Raw genomic sequence first — 17,059 nt, 5'->3', positions numbered from 1 at the left:
TGGAAAACCCCAACCCTTGTTCTCAACGATTCAATATCAAATACCGGAGCATTCATTACTAATATTATTATAACATATAAATAAAGTAAAATAGAATAAACATAACTTTGATTTTTGCATTGGATTTCACATATCGAAACCCAATCCAAAGTTGAGATTTCTACGACGAATACGTAAAATGTCCAACATGTTAATCAACATATGAAAGAAGGAACATTAAGGATTAAGCAACGTTCAAACCTTCTGCTTGTATATTTTTCACCTCAACACAAACTGATAGCTCATTTCAATGGGCAGTCAGTCATTCACAGTGCTGGATTTGCTTCATCTGGAATCACAGTTAAAGTCTCGGTAAAATTGTTTTCCCTCTTCACAACAGCCTTGAAAGGTTTTCCTACTTTGTCACCCATGATATCTATCACCTGAGGGAAAAACATCATGCCGATTCGATGATACAGCAAGAGTAAGTACAGCCATAATTTGGCAGGTCAAATAAATATAGACGAAATCAACATCTTAGATTGAACATTGACAGATGGAATGGTTTTCAAATAGATGAACAATAAAACAAACAATCAACAATACATACATGAATCAAATCAATACCACAGATAGAGAATTCTCCACATGAACTAACAGTGTCACTTAACTTCTCTTTAAGGAAAAAGTGAACTACAAATCAAAGGGAGTATTCTTACCTCCTTAATGCTTTCAATGGGCCTTCCTCCAAATTCAACTAAAACATCTCCAGGACGAAAGCCAGCACGATCAGCCGGGGAACCAGGAGATACCTGTTAAGAAAACAATTTCATCAGTATTTGTAGAGAAATAAAATCTATGTAGTCTCAATAAACTCATGACACAGATGGTGATTATATTGCAGCTACTGCAAAGATAGATCCAACTCTTCCTTTCCCTGATATTGATGAAAGAGATCCCATTGGTAGGACTCAATCAATACAAATTTTCTGCTTCCAGCTAAGCCTTCATTGCAGCAAATACAAACATGAATGATAGTGTTTAAAAGACCTCAGAAGTTCAAACAGGTAAAGAGTACGGAATTCAAGTTACAGCTATCACGTTTGGTTGTGTATATCAAATTAATCCACATAAAGCCAATGCCATTTCATCATCCAATTTTAGAAAAAAAAAACAAGCTACATCTGATGCTCAACATATTACAGCTCAAACAGGATATTAGGATCGGTTATTAGGAAACCGGTTTAATAAATAGCTCGTTGCAGGCACTAATAGTAACCATCAGACAATGGCAGCAAGCATAGACATCTTTCCTAGTCTAATCATCTTAGACACTGACAGTCCTTAATCCATCAAGAAGCAAACAACTCCATATCTACATTTCAAAGCAGCTGCTAGAGACAATCTTTCTTGTCAACAAAGATGTCCTTCACATTTATAATAATTTCAATGAAGCAAAATGGGAATGAAAACTACTAACAAAAATGAGTAATGATTTACAACAAGGCAATTGAACTTTTGGCCAATTTCGATTTATGACGAAGAATATTAAAGTATACATCTCAGAAAAACATCTGACCATAGGTATAAGAACTCCTCTTCTGACATCTGGGAAGGAAGCGCTTCTTTCTTTAAGATGTGCAACAATCATATCATTGAGATCAATCATTTTTAAACCAAGCCATGGTCGAACAACTCTCCTGCATTATGAACTATTGAAATTATTCCATGTCATATGGTTCAAAAATGAATAATAAATAAATAAATAAGAAATAAGTAACAAAGCTTAATGTCAAGAAAAAAGTCTGTGGGTAGAAGAGATGTAGACACAACCGGATTCACAGCCGAAAAATATGCAAACATAGGTGTCCTTCACGGATATATCAGTATTTTGATTTTGGGAAAACAAATTGAACCCCTTGATATGGATATAGGTAACTTTTGAAATTTAAAATGAGGTTTTAAGAAATGCTACAACAATCTTGAATGCTTTAAATTGACTTTAAAATATCAATAAATAACATTTTGATGGCATAAATTCATAATAAACCTCAATACCTCTCATATACATTGTCTATTATTACAACAAGGATCATATACTATATGATTTGATAGATTAGTTCATATGTGCATCAACTAAAAATGGCTAAGCAAGACAGATTATATTTAGGTTCTCATTAACTCTTTTGAGTTTTGACAAACAAAGACGAGCTTTTAATGAACAGCATACCCATTTCTTTTGAAGTGCTCAATTATTTTTGACACTGAATCAATCGGGACAGCAAAATTTAATCCATCAGCCCCCAACAGTTTCATGATGTTAACACCTATAACTTCTCCATCAGCATTTACAAGAGGCCCACCAGAATTACCCTGCAAACAATACAAGGATGAAAGTTCCTATGGCTTATACATAACAATTGAAGTCTTGAAATTATACAGTAGACACCACAAAGAATAGCACAGTTGAGAATGACATCTTAGATTCATTCAATATCAATAATTTAAAAGGACAAATGAAAGAACTGATTTGTGTCCATCGATCCCTTTCGTAGTGAATTCTATCAATATATATACATGAACTTAACTGACAGGGTTAGCAGTGAGCTCCCAAAAGAGAGTGAAAATCTATTTTAACTGGAGTAATGGTTTTCATTTACACGTGCTCCACAACGCAATTGTAAATCACCAAAAACTTGTTGCATCAACGGACAGTTGTATTCAGACAACCAACCCGAATCCAAAGAAATCTTTCAAGTACACGTAAGCATGTTGTCCATATCATGCAGTCGCAGATAATTTTATTTCGTATACACAGATAAAGGATAAAACAGTACAAACCACAGAATTATAGGTAATGATCCCATCAACCAGCAAGGGTTGCCTATAGGCGCTGTGCGCGCACATAGTAAATAACTCTAGCTTCCACACCCCCTCTCCCGCACAAGTGCAAAGAACATACCCAAGGAAAAAGATGATTGAAAGTACATAAAGCTCTTGAAAAGCATATTACAGAAAATCAAAATATTACCGGATTTATTGCACAATCAGTTTGTAAATATTCCCTATGCATGCCTCCGAGACCCAAGTCACTAGCTTTACGATCAACACAGCTAAATGTGAGCAATAAAAAAGGCATTAGTGGAAATATATTCCCCTCGATCATGGACTCATGGTATTATCCAGTTTGACATGGATGCATGGGCACTACATACATTGAATAGACAGCAAAAGAAAATTACCTTACAATACCTGCAGTAACAGTATTCTGAAGGGTAAGGGGGCAGCCCATAGCCACCACCCAATCCCCAGGGCGAAGCTTACTCGATGTCCCAAGTTTTGCTGTTGGAAGTGGAGTTTTGGACTTTATCTTCACTATTGCTATGTCGGCATGCAAATCAGCATTCACCACAGTTCCCTCGAATGACCGACCATCTTGCAATGTCACTTCAACCTGATGCAGTAATTAACACTCGAGTAAACTAAAACTGAAAAAGTAAATGCTAAATACACGGGGGCGCACATATATAAATAGATGACTTGTCACTGATAAAGGGATGAAAAGATATTTATAGTCTCGTGTGATATAAAAAAGGCTTCCAAAAGCCTAGGTAAATTCAAGTCGAAATTCAGACAGGTTTTCCGTCTTAAGTTGATTAGTATACTAGATAGTACAACACTTTTAATGGATGATGCACAAAACTGCTTTCCGTTTGCAGGAGTTCACCAAAAGAAGAAATTGGTGTATAGCACAGAATGTTAATTTCGAAATGCCAGGCACTACTTGGTGATAACTGAGACTCAAGACTTAGAAAACGTTACATGTTTGATAGCTTCCATTCCAAGATATTGGAACAAATCAAAAGAGAACATTCATGTAATCCTTCAAGTAGACTTATTTTTCTGCCTAAAAAGAACCAATTATTTCTGAAAACATACCTTTCCCTTGGATAAGGATCTCAGTCCTTGAAAGTCAACCACCGTATGAGCACAAGTTAAGATAGTACCATCTTCATCTATAATAGTCCCTGACCCAATGCTTTTACCTGTAGTTATACCAATGAAACCTACAAAAAGAGCATGAATGTTAAGATATAGCCTACCTAAGATGTGGTTTTCCCCACACAAATTAACAGCATCATAAATGGGAAAATGGTAGAAAATTGTAAACCTTGAGGTACCGACAAATTCACAACAGCAGGGCCTATCTTGGCAGCTGCATTTGCAATAGTATCGCGGCCAAGACAGTTGCAGCAGTGTTTTGGGCTATCTCCAGCATCCCAAGCAGCTCCTTTACTTATATTAGTATCTGGCACATTATCCGGCTTCGAAAAAGATAGAGGAAGAAGACCTGCAGTGAAGTGTTACCTATCAACTAAAAAGGAAATAAACCGATACAGATACGTAAGAAAAACAAACGCCAGTGAGAAAGCATAAGGAAATACTGATATACCATACTGTGAATGGTTTGAGTGCGTAAATGAAGGAAACGGGATGCTCCCCTCGATAGTTCTCCAAGGCCATGCTAAGGAATCCCGAAACGGCAAAGGCATTGAAACAGATATTGACGCATCTGTTTTATATTTAAAATAACAGTTAGTATTCAATATTAACCGAGTACAAGAAGAATAATGATTGTTATGCATTGATCTTACTGCAAAGGTAAAGGTACAGAAAGGCGGCTTCAAGGTTTCACACTCATCAACAAGAAAGAACATAAATAATTGAGTAAGGAAAGGAGTCCTTACCATGACCTGAAGAAGAAGCAAAACAGAATGTCCCTGAACCAGCTGCAGCCAAAGCCGCTGCACGAATGAGAACGGTTTTGTTCGAGAACTTTCTCTGCAAACACAACGAAAAACCCCTATTGAAAAACAAAGCAACCAAATAAAGTATCCTCAGAAGCAATTTGTCAAACACTTTGCAGACAAGCGCAATTTCTGATGTTCGAGTAATTCACATACCAAGAAATGCATCGTCTTGGAATATAGTGACAAGTCCAGGCAGATTATACAAAATTGCTACAGTTCTTGATGAGATTCTTGGTCCTCTAGCGTCTCTCAGCGTCGACTATCTGTGATGAATTCCAGTAGAGTCTGGAAACGAGCGCGCACTTACTTGAAGCATAAGAAAACTGCGGCCCTGCCCAAATCAAAATTTTAATTTGGATCAATAATTTTATTTTATTTGTTTGGAAATACTATATCGCATATTAATTCTTATAATTTTTTAGTGAGGCTCTATTATTATTCAATCATACCATAGTACATTCTAGTGGGGAATTAATACAACTTTTAACAAAAAAGATTAATAAAATTTTATTTAAAATATAGTTAGCATATTAAATAATTGACCTTAAGTAAATTAGATCAATGTTAACTGTTAGTACTATCATTCACTCTCTCTAGAACCATAAGTTGTTACTATTAGCTGAATTTAAAAAGTGTTTCTAAAACAACTTAAAAGGTAATCAGATCAAGACTACTTCTGCTAATTATTAAGAAGAAAGGTACCAGTAATTAACTAGAAATAACAATATTTCACATATCTTTATTCTTTTCCCTTTTGAAGCATAAATCTTTCACAATTCTACTATCCTTTACATCAGCTCTCTGTTTCCTTTTTTCTCCAAGCATTATAATTAAGTTGAAGATGTCGGATAAACACCGAAAAATCCAAGCACATAGAGCAAAATTGTAACTGCACTCTCAAGAGCATTGTTGCTGGCGATTCAGAATGCAAGCCTCTCTTTCTTCAGCCATAAAATAACCAACCAAGAACCACAGATAGAGAAAGTTAACAGTATCAAGATTCTGAGAATGTCAAGAAAGAGCATCTCCTTCAGTTCATCCAGCTCGATCCCGCTATCTTCACAAGACCCTTCTCTCCAACTGCTCTCCTTAATCTATCAGCATCTTCCCACCTCCCTGCAGAGGCATAAATACCGGCAAGAAGAGAATGATAGCCGCCACTATCAGGCTCTAGCTCGAAACAATTACTGGCAGCAATCTCCGCAAGCTCCACATTACTGTGCAGGCTGCAAGCAAGCAGCAACGCGCCCCACACTCCAGCATGTGGCCTAGTAGGCATGCTCTTGATCAACTCATAAGCATCTTTAAGCCGTCCAGCCTTACCTAAAAGATCAACCATTATTGAGTAGTGATCCTGTGTCGGGACAAGCCCATGTCTCTGCATTGATATGAAACAATGGTAGCCTTCTTCCACCAAACCAACATGGCTGTAAGCCGTCAGTATTCCAGTAAAAGTAACCATGTTTGGAACAATGCCACTATCAATCATCTCATCGAATAAATCGATGGCCTCCTTTGCCCTACCGTTTATACCATAGCCTAAAATCATCGCAGTGTAAGCTACTAAATCCCTCTTCTGCAGGCCATTGAACAGCTCATGAGCTTTATCAATGTTTCCACACTTAGCGTACAAGTCGATAAAAGAGGTGGTCAAGTGATCATCCATTCTGATCCCCATTTCTCTCATGTACGCTTCAATCCAAGCCCCATATTCCGAGTCTCCTAGCTGCGAACACGCGGAGATGGCACTAGACAATGTAATTTTATCAGGCTGGAATCTCGCACTTGGCTTCAGCAGCTCATCCAACAACTGCAATGCCTCTTTCGCCCTGTTATTCTGAGCATAGCACGAGATCATGGCATTATATAGAAGCAGATCTTTCTCAACATTCTGGTCATAGAGCTCCTTCGCACACTCTACGTTCCCACACGCTGAATAGGCAGAAATCATCGTGATATACGAAACGCTGTTCCTCTCTGGCATTGCATCAAAAAAGCTCCGTGCTAGCTCCATCTTCCCACATTCTATGTATCCGGTAACCATGGCATTCCAGGAAGCAGAACTCCTCTCTGGCATTCGATGAAATAGTTCGTAAGCCTGCTCCATATCCTTACCCCTCGCGTACCCTGAGACCATCGAATTCCATGACACGACATCTTTCTCAGGCATTTCATCGAATACGCTCTGCGCCATGGCCAAATCTCCGCACTTCACGTATCCCCCCAACAAAGAGTTCCAAGAAACCACATTTCTCTCACGAATTTCATCGAACACCTTACGCGCAACCACCATATCCCCCATTTTCGAGTAGAAAGCCAAAAGCGCCGTTTGCACGAATACAGCCTCACAAAAACCCAACTTCTGCGCTTGCGCGTGAATCATCAATCCGCCCGTTTCATAAAGAACCCTGGTGCAAGACTTAAGCGCTGAGGATACAGCAAATGAATTCGGAAAAATCCCCGAAGCGTGCGATTCCAAATACAGAGCAAGAGCATCTCGAAACTGGCCGTGTTGAGAGAGATAACGGATCGTGCACGACGCGGAGAAGGCGTCGCGGTTTCGCATACGGCGGAGGATCAATCTGACGTAGTGGGTGGTTCGTGCAGAATAATGGGCGGCGCATTTCAAAATTTGACGGACTAAGAGCGGCTCGAGATGATGAAGATTGTTGACTACTATTTGGCAGTGGATTTGCTTGGCTTGATCAGCAGTGACGAAATTTTGCAGCAGATTTGCCAATCTAGAAACTTGCATTTCGGATGTAATCAGGTGATGTGGGAAACTTGCATTCCCGCGCCATTTGAATCAATAACTGTACCGCAATTTCAGTTACATACATAATCAATATTCAATAGAATAAACAAAATATATACTCCTACATAAATTGTAAATGTATATATTATTATATGATAGTAAAAAGGAAATACTATTATTTTAACGTTACCCTATTTTGCACTTTGTTTTTAAGAGTATCTACCGGCTAACTCAGTGACCATTCTCCGTGTTAAGTTGTAGACACTTTGATTGATGGCCTGGGATTTGGGGACACTTCCAATAGTTTAAGATTGTTTCGTATTCAAAGGCAAAGTCGAATTACTAATTTTTTTATCACGAATAAAGTATGAATGAGTCTCATATCACTCGGCAATATCTTTTTCTCTGTAGGTGTATATTTTAGTGTTGGAATGGCTTAATAATAATAATAATATGGTGATTCATCTCAATTCCAAGGTCAAAGTGAAATATTTTTACCTTAGATGTTCACTGCATTTTACCTTTAATAGTACTTTTTAAAAAAATACACATTCATTAACTCTTCTCACGCATGTTTACTTTCTATCAACTTTTTAACTTACTTTTTCTTATACTATCAGTAGTACTATTTTTAATATTTATGCCAAGTCAAAGTGAAATATTTTTACCTTAGATGGATGGTGTCATACCACATGGGCCTTAATAGCCGAGTTTATATGTTGGGCCAAACCAGTTTCCATAAAGTGATATTTTGGTTAGGAGTAGTAACTATTTTACTCTGAAAAATACTCCTACTACATTAAATGGATTTACTCTTATATTAACACATGGATTATTTTAATTTAAAGAATAATGCAAATTTAAAGAATATGTATTTAATTGATACCATGCATATTTAAAGAAACTTGAAGAGCTAAAACAAGGTCAATGCTTTGATTTATAAAATATGTTTGCAAACAAAACAACATATGTTGCTGGTTCTATATCATGCAATCATATTACGATATTCTTTTTTTTTTTTTTTTTTTTTTTATCAAGTGGAAAGTTGGAAACTTTTGCAGGAATGAGTCCCATACAGATATCGAGCACCAGTGGATTGGAGTTTACATATAGGCGACAAATGCTAGTAGACAAGGCATGACGGTCGAATTTCAGAGGATAAGAGAGCATATATTTGTTGTGTATATATGCATGTCAATTGGTTATGGTTTTCACGATATACTTATTTGTTTTCTTCTCTATTTTGACGCATACGCGATGTATGTACATTGGAAAGGAGCATCTTTTCATTCTCATTATCTCATTATACATAGCTTTGGAGTAAGCTAATAATGTCTCATAAAGATGATATTTAATCTGGTAATGGATGATCTAGATTCAATATTTTAAATTATTTTTTTGTGTAATTATACCACTGTATGGGTAATTTTGTCCATATGAGAAAACTATTAGATATTTTATTATGTACATCCTTCGTCCGTGAATAGGAGTCTAAGTTCATTCTGACACGGGTTTTAAGAAATGTTAAGAAAAATAGGTGTAAGAAAGTTAGTGGAACAAGGGTTCCACTTGTATATATTAGTTTTAAATGATATGTGAGTGAAATGAGTGAATGGAATGTGGGGGCCTCTTTACCATTCCATAGTAATATTGAATCGGGACTCCAATTCACAGATGGATCAAAATAGAAATTCGGGACTCCTATTCGTGGACAGAGGGAGTACTTCCTTGTCCAAAAAAAGTGACTGGAGTAGAAAATAAGTTTTATAAGAAGAAAAAACTTATCAAAAATAAGGTTTTATAAGAAGACTATTTTTAAATTTCTTATAACTCTGTCACTATAAATTATTTTTTACAACACAATTATTGAAATAAAGGTAAATTTACAAGTATTTAACGATATCCTAATTACATATGAATTTGGTTTTAAGTAATTAAGTAATGTTGATGATTATATATCTCAAAGAAGTTGGAAACGAAAATCACCCATTTAAAATCAAACCACCAAATATGTCGGCTGCTACTACTCTCTTAAAAGACGGAAATTAAATTATGGATGGACCAGACACACGTTTGATGTAAAATGAAAATTCACTCAAATAATGTAGAAAGGCGTGACCGTACAACTGCCGCTAGATAAAAATTCCATGATCCAATCATCAACTATGAAGAAAACACAAATAAGAAGGTGAATTATGCTACAGCTGTGACATTTGATATAGTTACATGCCTATGTCGGTATCACTATAATGAACAGAGAATTGATAGCCTGCCTATGTTGTGGAACTATATTGTATGACATCTAAAAATCCAATACATGTTCCATCATATCTTCAAAGTCAAAATCTTGATTTATCCCTTCATTCAATATTCAGTATTTAATTAGTAATAGTACTAGTATGCAATATGGAGTACATCTCTAAAAAGGCCTAGGTGCATGATTTGGGTTCAATTTTTCCACCATTTTGTTCATGAGGATGCCTCATACAAGTATGCCTATTTTTTAGGCAAACACAAATAGAGTTCCAAAAACACACAGAAAAATGATGAATATAGACAAGAAACGAAGCTTAAGTTACAGAAAACAACATTAAAATCTGGTTAGCTTTTGCTGATCTCTCAAAAGCAAAATTCACAGCTACAAGGAGGAAGAAACAAAAAAATCTTTACTTGTGATTAAAGAGTTATATGTGATTCAAATATTGGATCCAACAAATCAACACCAAAGCTATAAACAAACCAAACAACACCACAAAATCCTAGCCTATCGGAAGGGATTGGGACTGCACGGCGGCGCCTTTAAGCTCCTCAGCTCCTTGCACACATGATCCAGCATGCTCAAGAAATCCCTAACGATCACGAAAATCCTGAGCGGATTGGACTCATCCTTGCTCACATCTCCATGAAAATACTCCGTAATCTCCCTGACATGCAGCAGCACTCTGTCCTCATCCCCCTGCAGCTCCCTCAGCTTCCTCTCCCCCTCTTCAAGGAACTCCCTCATCGAGCTCACAAACCCCCCCTTCATCTCCTTCCTCACCAGCCCCTGCATCCGTCGCATGCCCTCCGTCAGATTCGCCACCGAGCTTGCAAGCACGTCCAGATCGATGGTGGCCGTTTTCTTCGCGTTGCAAAGCTCGGTGGTCAGGCCGGACACAAGGTCCAGCCCCATCCTCCTGTAGCTCTCCTCCTTGTCCTCGTTCTTGCCCCTCTGCTGGATCTTGCCCATGATGCTGTCCGACACGCGTATCCCCTCTGACCGGATGATCTCCTGGACCACGAAATGGAGGAGGCTCGTCTTCCCATCCGTCCCCTTCACATCCGAGAGCTTCAGGAGCGCGTCCAGCTTGAACGCCTTTGCGCCTCCCCTTATCGTCCCGATGTTCATCCTGTTCCCGGTCTTCAGCACTGCTTCAAGGAGCTTCAGGAAGAGGCGGCTAGACCTCAGCTCCTTGCACGCTTCCTGCTACCAGGCAACCAACATATTCGTCATGCTTCAATTGATAATTAGCTAGTTTGAATTTTGAAATGGGATGTGATGTGACCTCGAGGATTGAGAATGATTTCTTGAGATGGAGAACTTCGTCCTCGAAGGTTTCCCTGTAGAGCATTGCTTCGATTCTTGCGAACGCGAAGGGTATCTGGATCATTGCCTTGACCAGCTTCTCCGCGGACCCCAATTCGAGTATGTCGCCTTTGTAGTTTGCGAGCTTCGCCTCCTCTTCCTTTGTCGGCACCATCTTTGAGAGTGCTTCCAAGTCTTGCAGGGACAAGCCTTCCCCTGTTGCAGATCAGTTCACACAAGCAATCACCAAACTAAGGCATACTTTGGAAGAGGAATGGCATCAAGATACCTCGGATTAAAGCGCCGCAGACTTGCTCTGCGGTGACGTTCAAGGCCTTGGAGAGTATGGTGATGTTGTGCAGTCTCTTGGGCTCCAGCACGTGCTTGCTTGGAGATGGAGTTTTGCTCTTCGCTTCCTCGATCTTCATCGAATTTTGGAGGTTGTAACCGAAGAGTGATTCCATCATTTCCTCATCAAATCTGCAACATAGAAAAGCAAGTTTATCAACAACAACAAAAACATAATAAATCATGTGATTGAGGTAATGGTAATAATATCATACTCGAATGAACTCGACCGGAGCTTATCCCAAACCGTGGAGCGATTTGGGGCGGCCCTCACTTTGTCCCAGTGGAGTGGCTTCAGCTTTGGCAGCGGACACCCGTCTTTTCCCAAAGGCACTTGTTGCGTGCCTAGTGAAGAAGGCGGTGGTGGGGGCGCTGCTTTACCATTGCCGTTAGAAAGTGGAGGTGGACATGGCGGTGGTGGAGGAGGAGGAGGAGCAGAGGATGGCACCAGTAACCTGCTTAGCAATGTGGATGAGCTAAAAGACTTGGATTCCTGAGTCGGCGGAGGAGGTGGAGGTGGTGGTGGTGGAATCTTTGAGGCAGCAGCTGTACAAGTAGAAGAATGTGTTTGCTTTATCTCTTCGTGTGGCATATTTTCAGAAGCTTCGCCTACGCTAGAAGCCGAGGCATTGGAAAGCCTCGTTTGTGAATCACTAAACGAATGGAAAGATTCATTATCATCATCTGAATTTGCCTCAATTTTATCATCAAATTTGTGAATAATTCCCTCGCCCAAGGAAGAACTAGAGTCGTTATTCACACACTCTGAAATCTCATGCACAGTAGTAATCTCTCCACATGACGAAAACCTCCCACTCTCCATCTCCGAATCTGTGACGTTCATTTCTCTCCCATCAATTGAATTATCACCTGAGCAGATTTTTTCGGTGGTGGAGCTCAGTTTCAGACAGCATTTCTCTGGTTCCAAAGCAGATTCCAGCGAATTGAGGTAGAAAAGATCAGGGCCTTGGCCCGGATCAGATGTTACCTTCTTCACCGAGCTCACAAACTTGGACAAGCCTCTCCTCCTCTGTTTCCTCCGCCGTTTCTTGAATTTCCGGCAGCCGAAAAACATCGCCGCCGCGCAAAGTGCCGAGGTAACGCCGACTGATGCAAGCACCGCAGTCATCACTCTCTTCCCTCTCCCCCGCTCCTCCTTCTGCACCTTGTGTGCCTGCGGGAGCGGGTGGCGGTGGCGCAGAGGCACGTGCGCGCGCCTCTGCGCCACCGGAGAAGGAGCTGGCGCGCCTCCAGGCGCAATGCCGGGGCCTGGAGCCGGCGCGGGAGAGGCAGAGAAATGAGACAAGTCACCGCTTCTTCTGGGCTTGAGGCCAAGCAAGACTCTGAATTTCTCAAGCAAAAGGAGCCTTTTAGAGTCTTGATTAACATAGCTCTTGTTGACGCCATGATTGGTGTAATCGATTGAGACGAGGGTGTGGAAAGAGATGAGGAAGAAAACAATGATGATGAAAATCACGTGGAGAAGATGCCCCATTTTTCTCTTTTTTCCTGAGAGAAAACTGTGCACAGCTTTTTGGGGTATAAAATTGAAATGAAGGAGGAGGAGGTTAGTTTGTGGATGGTGGGAGAAATATGGGCAATGTAGCAGTGGAGAAGAAGATGGGGGAAATATTGCACTAGTCTTTAATGCTACTCCAAGGAACCCCTGAGCTTTGGCAGTTGTAGTTGTACTGGTCCTTCTTTATTTCATCTATTAATTCTTCTTTTTCAGCTAATTAAGGATTTTCTGTTTTGAGTGTGTTTAGCTAAATTAAGGGTTCTCTGTTATGAGTGTGTTTATGTGTTTAGGTAATGTCTGAGTTGAGTGCTCAAAAGACAAGCATAATGCAAACTAAGATTCATGTGAAATTTTTGTAGTAATAGTATAGTGTTGTTAGTGGTGGGGTATTAATTTGTTGGAGTTCACAAGGGTTTGATATTGTAATTTCTCCAACCCCATCAAAGGTTATTTAAATGAAAGAGACAGAAATTTGTCCATCACTCTCTCATGTGATACTCCCACTTTTAGCTGTGTGCACTTAGCAAGATGATTTGGAGGCTAAAAATAAAAATCTATTGTGTCTCTCTCATGTACCTTTACAAATTAGTGGAAAGTGCAGCATATAATTAGCTGCTTATTGTGCAAAGTTGTATTGCAAAAGGTCCCCATCATGTTTCCTTCCAAACCACATGAGAGAGAAAGAGAGAGTAACCGACAAATAGTGACATGTATGTATTTATGGAATAGGCTTGGCTTAGCCGCTACTTGGACTCTCTCCCACGCTGGCTGGTCGCCGGTATTAATAGCGCTGTCAAAATTGGCTCACTAAATTTTTGGCCGGACTGAAATAGATTTTTGATTTTTCAGACCGTATTGGACTAGAAAAAATATGGCCCAATTTTTTTTCAAACCAGACCGACTGTATGACGTTGCTACTGCTTATACTCATGAACTATTTTTTTAAAGTTTACAGGATAGTCACGTTAAGGAGTGATATTTTATGCATGGATGAAATAATTGAGAAATTTTGAAATTTCGATTTAATATTGCCAATTTCAGAGGGCCAGAATCAAACTTCATATATAACATCTAGAATTCGTCAATTCTTTATTTCCGGATCATTTTCCGAATAATATATAGATAGTATTAAGTTGCGTAACTTAAAGTCTGATTCAAGTTCCTTTATATGGGAACTTTATATGGGAACTCAACTCTCAAGTCTCAGGTACTCCCTCCGATGTGAATAATTCGTCTCATTTTGACCGAGCACGTGTTTTAAGAAATATAATGAAAAGTGAGTTGAAAAAGCAAGTGGAATGTGAGTCCTACTTTTATATATTAGTTTTATAATAAAATGTGAATATGAATGAGTTAGTAAAATATGAGGTCCATTACCAAAAATGAGACCGAAATGGAAAAATGAGACAAATTATCTGAGACGGAGGGAGTAATTAACAACATATATCATATTTTGTATTCCTTGTATAGCACTGATGTTTTTCTTGTTAATGTTTGCGCAGCTGTTATTTTCATCCATGTGTATCTGACATTGCTCTAAGTTGCTGCACTCCTTCCTTCTTGCTTTCTAACTTCTACAGGGATCCTCCCCTTCTAAGCATAAAATAAATGAAATAAATAATGTTATACTACTCTTGAATATATATGTAACTAATTGGCTTCCCCCACTAGCTTGTTTTTTCCCCACCTAATTTTTTCTCACACTTTTTGGTACACCCTCAACAAAAGATAGTAGAGACATGTTGGATGTGGACCAACGAAGAGAGGTGAGCTTTTGAAGTTGGAGTCATTGCCCGAAACCGCTATTCATATGGAAAGGAGTCAATTTTTAGTGGGCGTGTGTTAGTCTAATGGTATATTTCGTGATTAATATCAAAGGTCTTGAGCTCGAGTCCACCGTGATATGACTTTGTGTCTTTATAAAAAGACAAGTTCTCGCCAGAAGACATTTGCGATACTTTTCGTACAGTTCTAATGAAATGTTGTTAGATGAATTCATATGCATAGACTGGGCCAGAGCAAATTATCAGAAAATTTATAAATTTTAGTAATTAAATTCTTGTTTGTACCGCAATTTTAATATCAGCCGTAAAAATAATTTTTCTCATTTTTTCCTCGACAAAGTATCCCGATTTGTATTTGTTATATGTTGTTGATTTGGTGACACACACATATTTTAAATGGATGATGTGACTGCGTTGTTTGCTAAGTGTGTTGAGAAAAAAAAAGATAAAATTCATGGCCAACGGGCGACCTCATCCTCATAGAATTTTTTTAATTGTCACATTAGGTATAATTTCACGGGAGTACAATTAATGGTTTTATGACCAATCTTTAAAGTTTGGGAACGTAGCAGAATTTGACTAAAATTCATGGATATTTTTCTATGATAATTTGTTTGTCAGTAATATATTCCATTAATTTGTTCTGTTAATATTTAATTTATAAAACTAATATTATAAAATTGGAACTACTTTGCTTTAACTTTTTCTAACCCATATCCTTTCAAATTTAGTGACAGACTTAAATCTTTCCTCTTAAGAAAAAAAGAAAAAGAGAATAGAGTATAATAGAGTACCTTTCCGCAAAGAAAAAAGATGAACAGAACGGTAATGAATCTATGACATAATTCTATTTCTATATACCAAGCTAGCTAATATAGAGCCTGACGTGCAGTCTGAGTATAATGCATTAATAATGAAATTAATGTGTTCGGCTTGATAGCCATTGCAAAACGGGTTACATTGCCTATGATAGTAACTAGCTCAAGACGTTGACACTTTTTGAACAAATAAACCTCATAATGATACTTTGGAATGACTAGACAAAACTAATGCGTTAAAAAAAAAAATACTAACACTCTTTACATCTATAAAAAATAGTCTTATTTTGTCATTTTAATTATTCAATAAAAATTATTTCATTTTAAAAATAAAAACTTTCTCTCGTACTTTATTCACCTCTTCTACTCTTCTGAGTTTCTCTATCATACTCCCTCCGTCCCGAATAAGAGTTACTAATTTCCATTTTGGTCCGTCCCCAATTAAGAGTAGCACTTCACTTTTACCATAAATGGTATGTAGGTACCACATTCCACTAACTCATTTCACTCACATTTTATTATAAAACCAATATAAAAAAGTGGGTCCCACATTCCACTAACTTTTTCAATCAACTTTTCTTTACATTTCTTAAAACTCGTGTCCGGTCAAAGTGCTACTCCTAATGGGGGACGGAGGGAGTATTTATCTATTTTTCTTATTTTCTTTATTTGTTTTATCAATTTCTCATTAAAACTTATGCGGTCTAACAATGGATATATTTTTTTTATAGATGAAGTGAGTACAAGAATTCAACTAAAAACTAATACGATTTGAGGAGAAATTAATACAATTCAACTGAAAACTAATAATTCCATTCCATTGTACTGTTTTTATACCTCCAGATTAGTGAATGCAATGAAAGTGAGAACACAAATACTTACCACTTTTATTTGGATATTATTGAGGTTATGGTTGTATATTAGGCCCACGATGATGCGATCCAAATAAAGGCTTGGAATATATTCCTTGGGCTATATATACAGGCCCAAATTACGATATTTTCATTTAGGATAAATTGGTCAGTGTCGTAACAACTAGGGACTTGCTAGATATTTTTATAGGATAAATATTTTCATTTAGTGAATGCAAGTCCTATTTTTTCATTTTAGTCCGTTAATAAATAATAGTTCCGATTCATTTTTACTACAAATAATAAGATGGTATCACTTTTTACTAACTCATTTCACACACATTTAATTTAAAACTAATATATACAAGTAAAATATTTATTCCACTAACTTTTTTCATTCAATTTTCTTAAAATCCGTATCGCCAAGAAATGAGACTCCTAATAGCGGATGGAGGGAGTATTATTTTCCCACCTACATTATTTTAGACTTACTAAAATTAAATAGATCATATGAAATCACTTTATAAAGCGAGCCTCTTATGATTTTTTTTTATCGTTAATTATAATTTAAAACTTTTGAACATATAATAAGCTGAATAATTATTAATATGCAAAAATCCGCGTCCCTG

The 17,059-nt window shown here is 37.9% G+C and overlaps 3 protein-coding genes across 3 annotated transcripts; all 3 read right to left on the bottom strand.

Moving 5' to 3' along the window:
* Window positions 1–41: 41 nt before the first annotated feature.
* DEG14 (Trypsin family protein with PDZ domain-containing protein) lies at window positions 42–5,194 on the bottom strand. Its single transcript, XM_048102443.2, has 11 exons — window positions 4,944–5,194; window positions 4,728–4,821; window positions 4,433–4,552; window positions 4,151–4,330; window positions 3,919–4,046; window positions 3,222–3,433; window positions 3,011–3,092; window positions 2,210–2,352; window positions 1,559–1,679; window positions 699–791; window positions 42–422 (listed from the first exon to the last, which is right to left on the bottom strand). Exons 1-11 carry the CDS (start codon window positions 4,953–4,955, stop codon window positions 306–308), a joined length of 1,302 nt encoding a protein of 433 aa, XP_047958400.1. The 5' UTR covers window positions 4,956–5,194; the 3' UTR covers window positions 42–305.
* Window positions 5,195–5,498: 304 nt separating this feature from the next.
* LOC125204975 (Tetratricopeptide repeat (TPR)-like superfamily protein) lies at window positions 5,499–7,616 on the bottom strand. Its single transcript, XM_048103753.2, has one exon. It carries the CDS (start codon window positions 7,543–7,545, stop codon window positions 5,821–5,823), a length of 1,725 nt encoding a protein of 574 aa, XP_047959710.1. The 5' UTR covers window positions 7,546–7,616; the 3' UTR covers window positions 5,499–5,820.
* Window positions 7,617–10,115: 2,499 nt separating this feature from the next.
* On the bottom strand, window positions 10,116–13,164 carry LOC125204423 (formin-like protein 11). Its single transcript, XM_048103086.2, has 4 exons — window positions 11,674–13,164; window positions 11,400–11,590; window positions 11,091–11,326; window positions 10,116–11,008 (listed from the first exon to the last, which is right to left on the bottom strand). Exons 1-4 carry the CDS (start codon window positions 12,951–12,953, stop codon window positions 10,310–10,312), a joined length of 2,406 nt encoding a protein of 801 aa, XP_047959043.1. The 5' UTR covers window positions 12,954–13,164; the 3' UTR covers window positions 10,116–10,309.
* Window positions 13,165–17,059: the final 3,895 nt, after the last annotated feature.

This window comes from Salvia hispanica, chromosome 6 (assembly GCF_029641045.1).
Source record: "Salvia hispanica isolate PSC_SH4W2 chromosome 6, Shi_PSC_v1, whole genome shotgun sequence".
Classification (NCBI taxonomy): Eukaryota; Viridiplantae; Streptophyta; class Magnoliopsida; order Lamiales; family Lamiaceae; genus Salvia; species Salvia hispanica.
The sequence above is the reverse complement of the archived record's forward strand: the minus strand, read 5'-3'. Positions and strand labels throughout refer to the sequence as shown.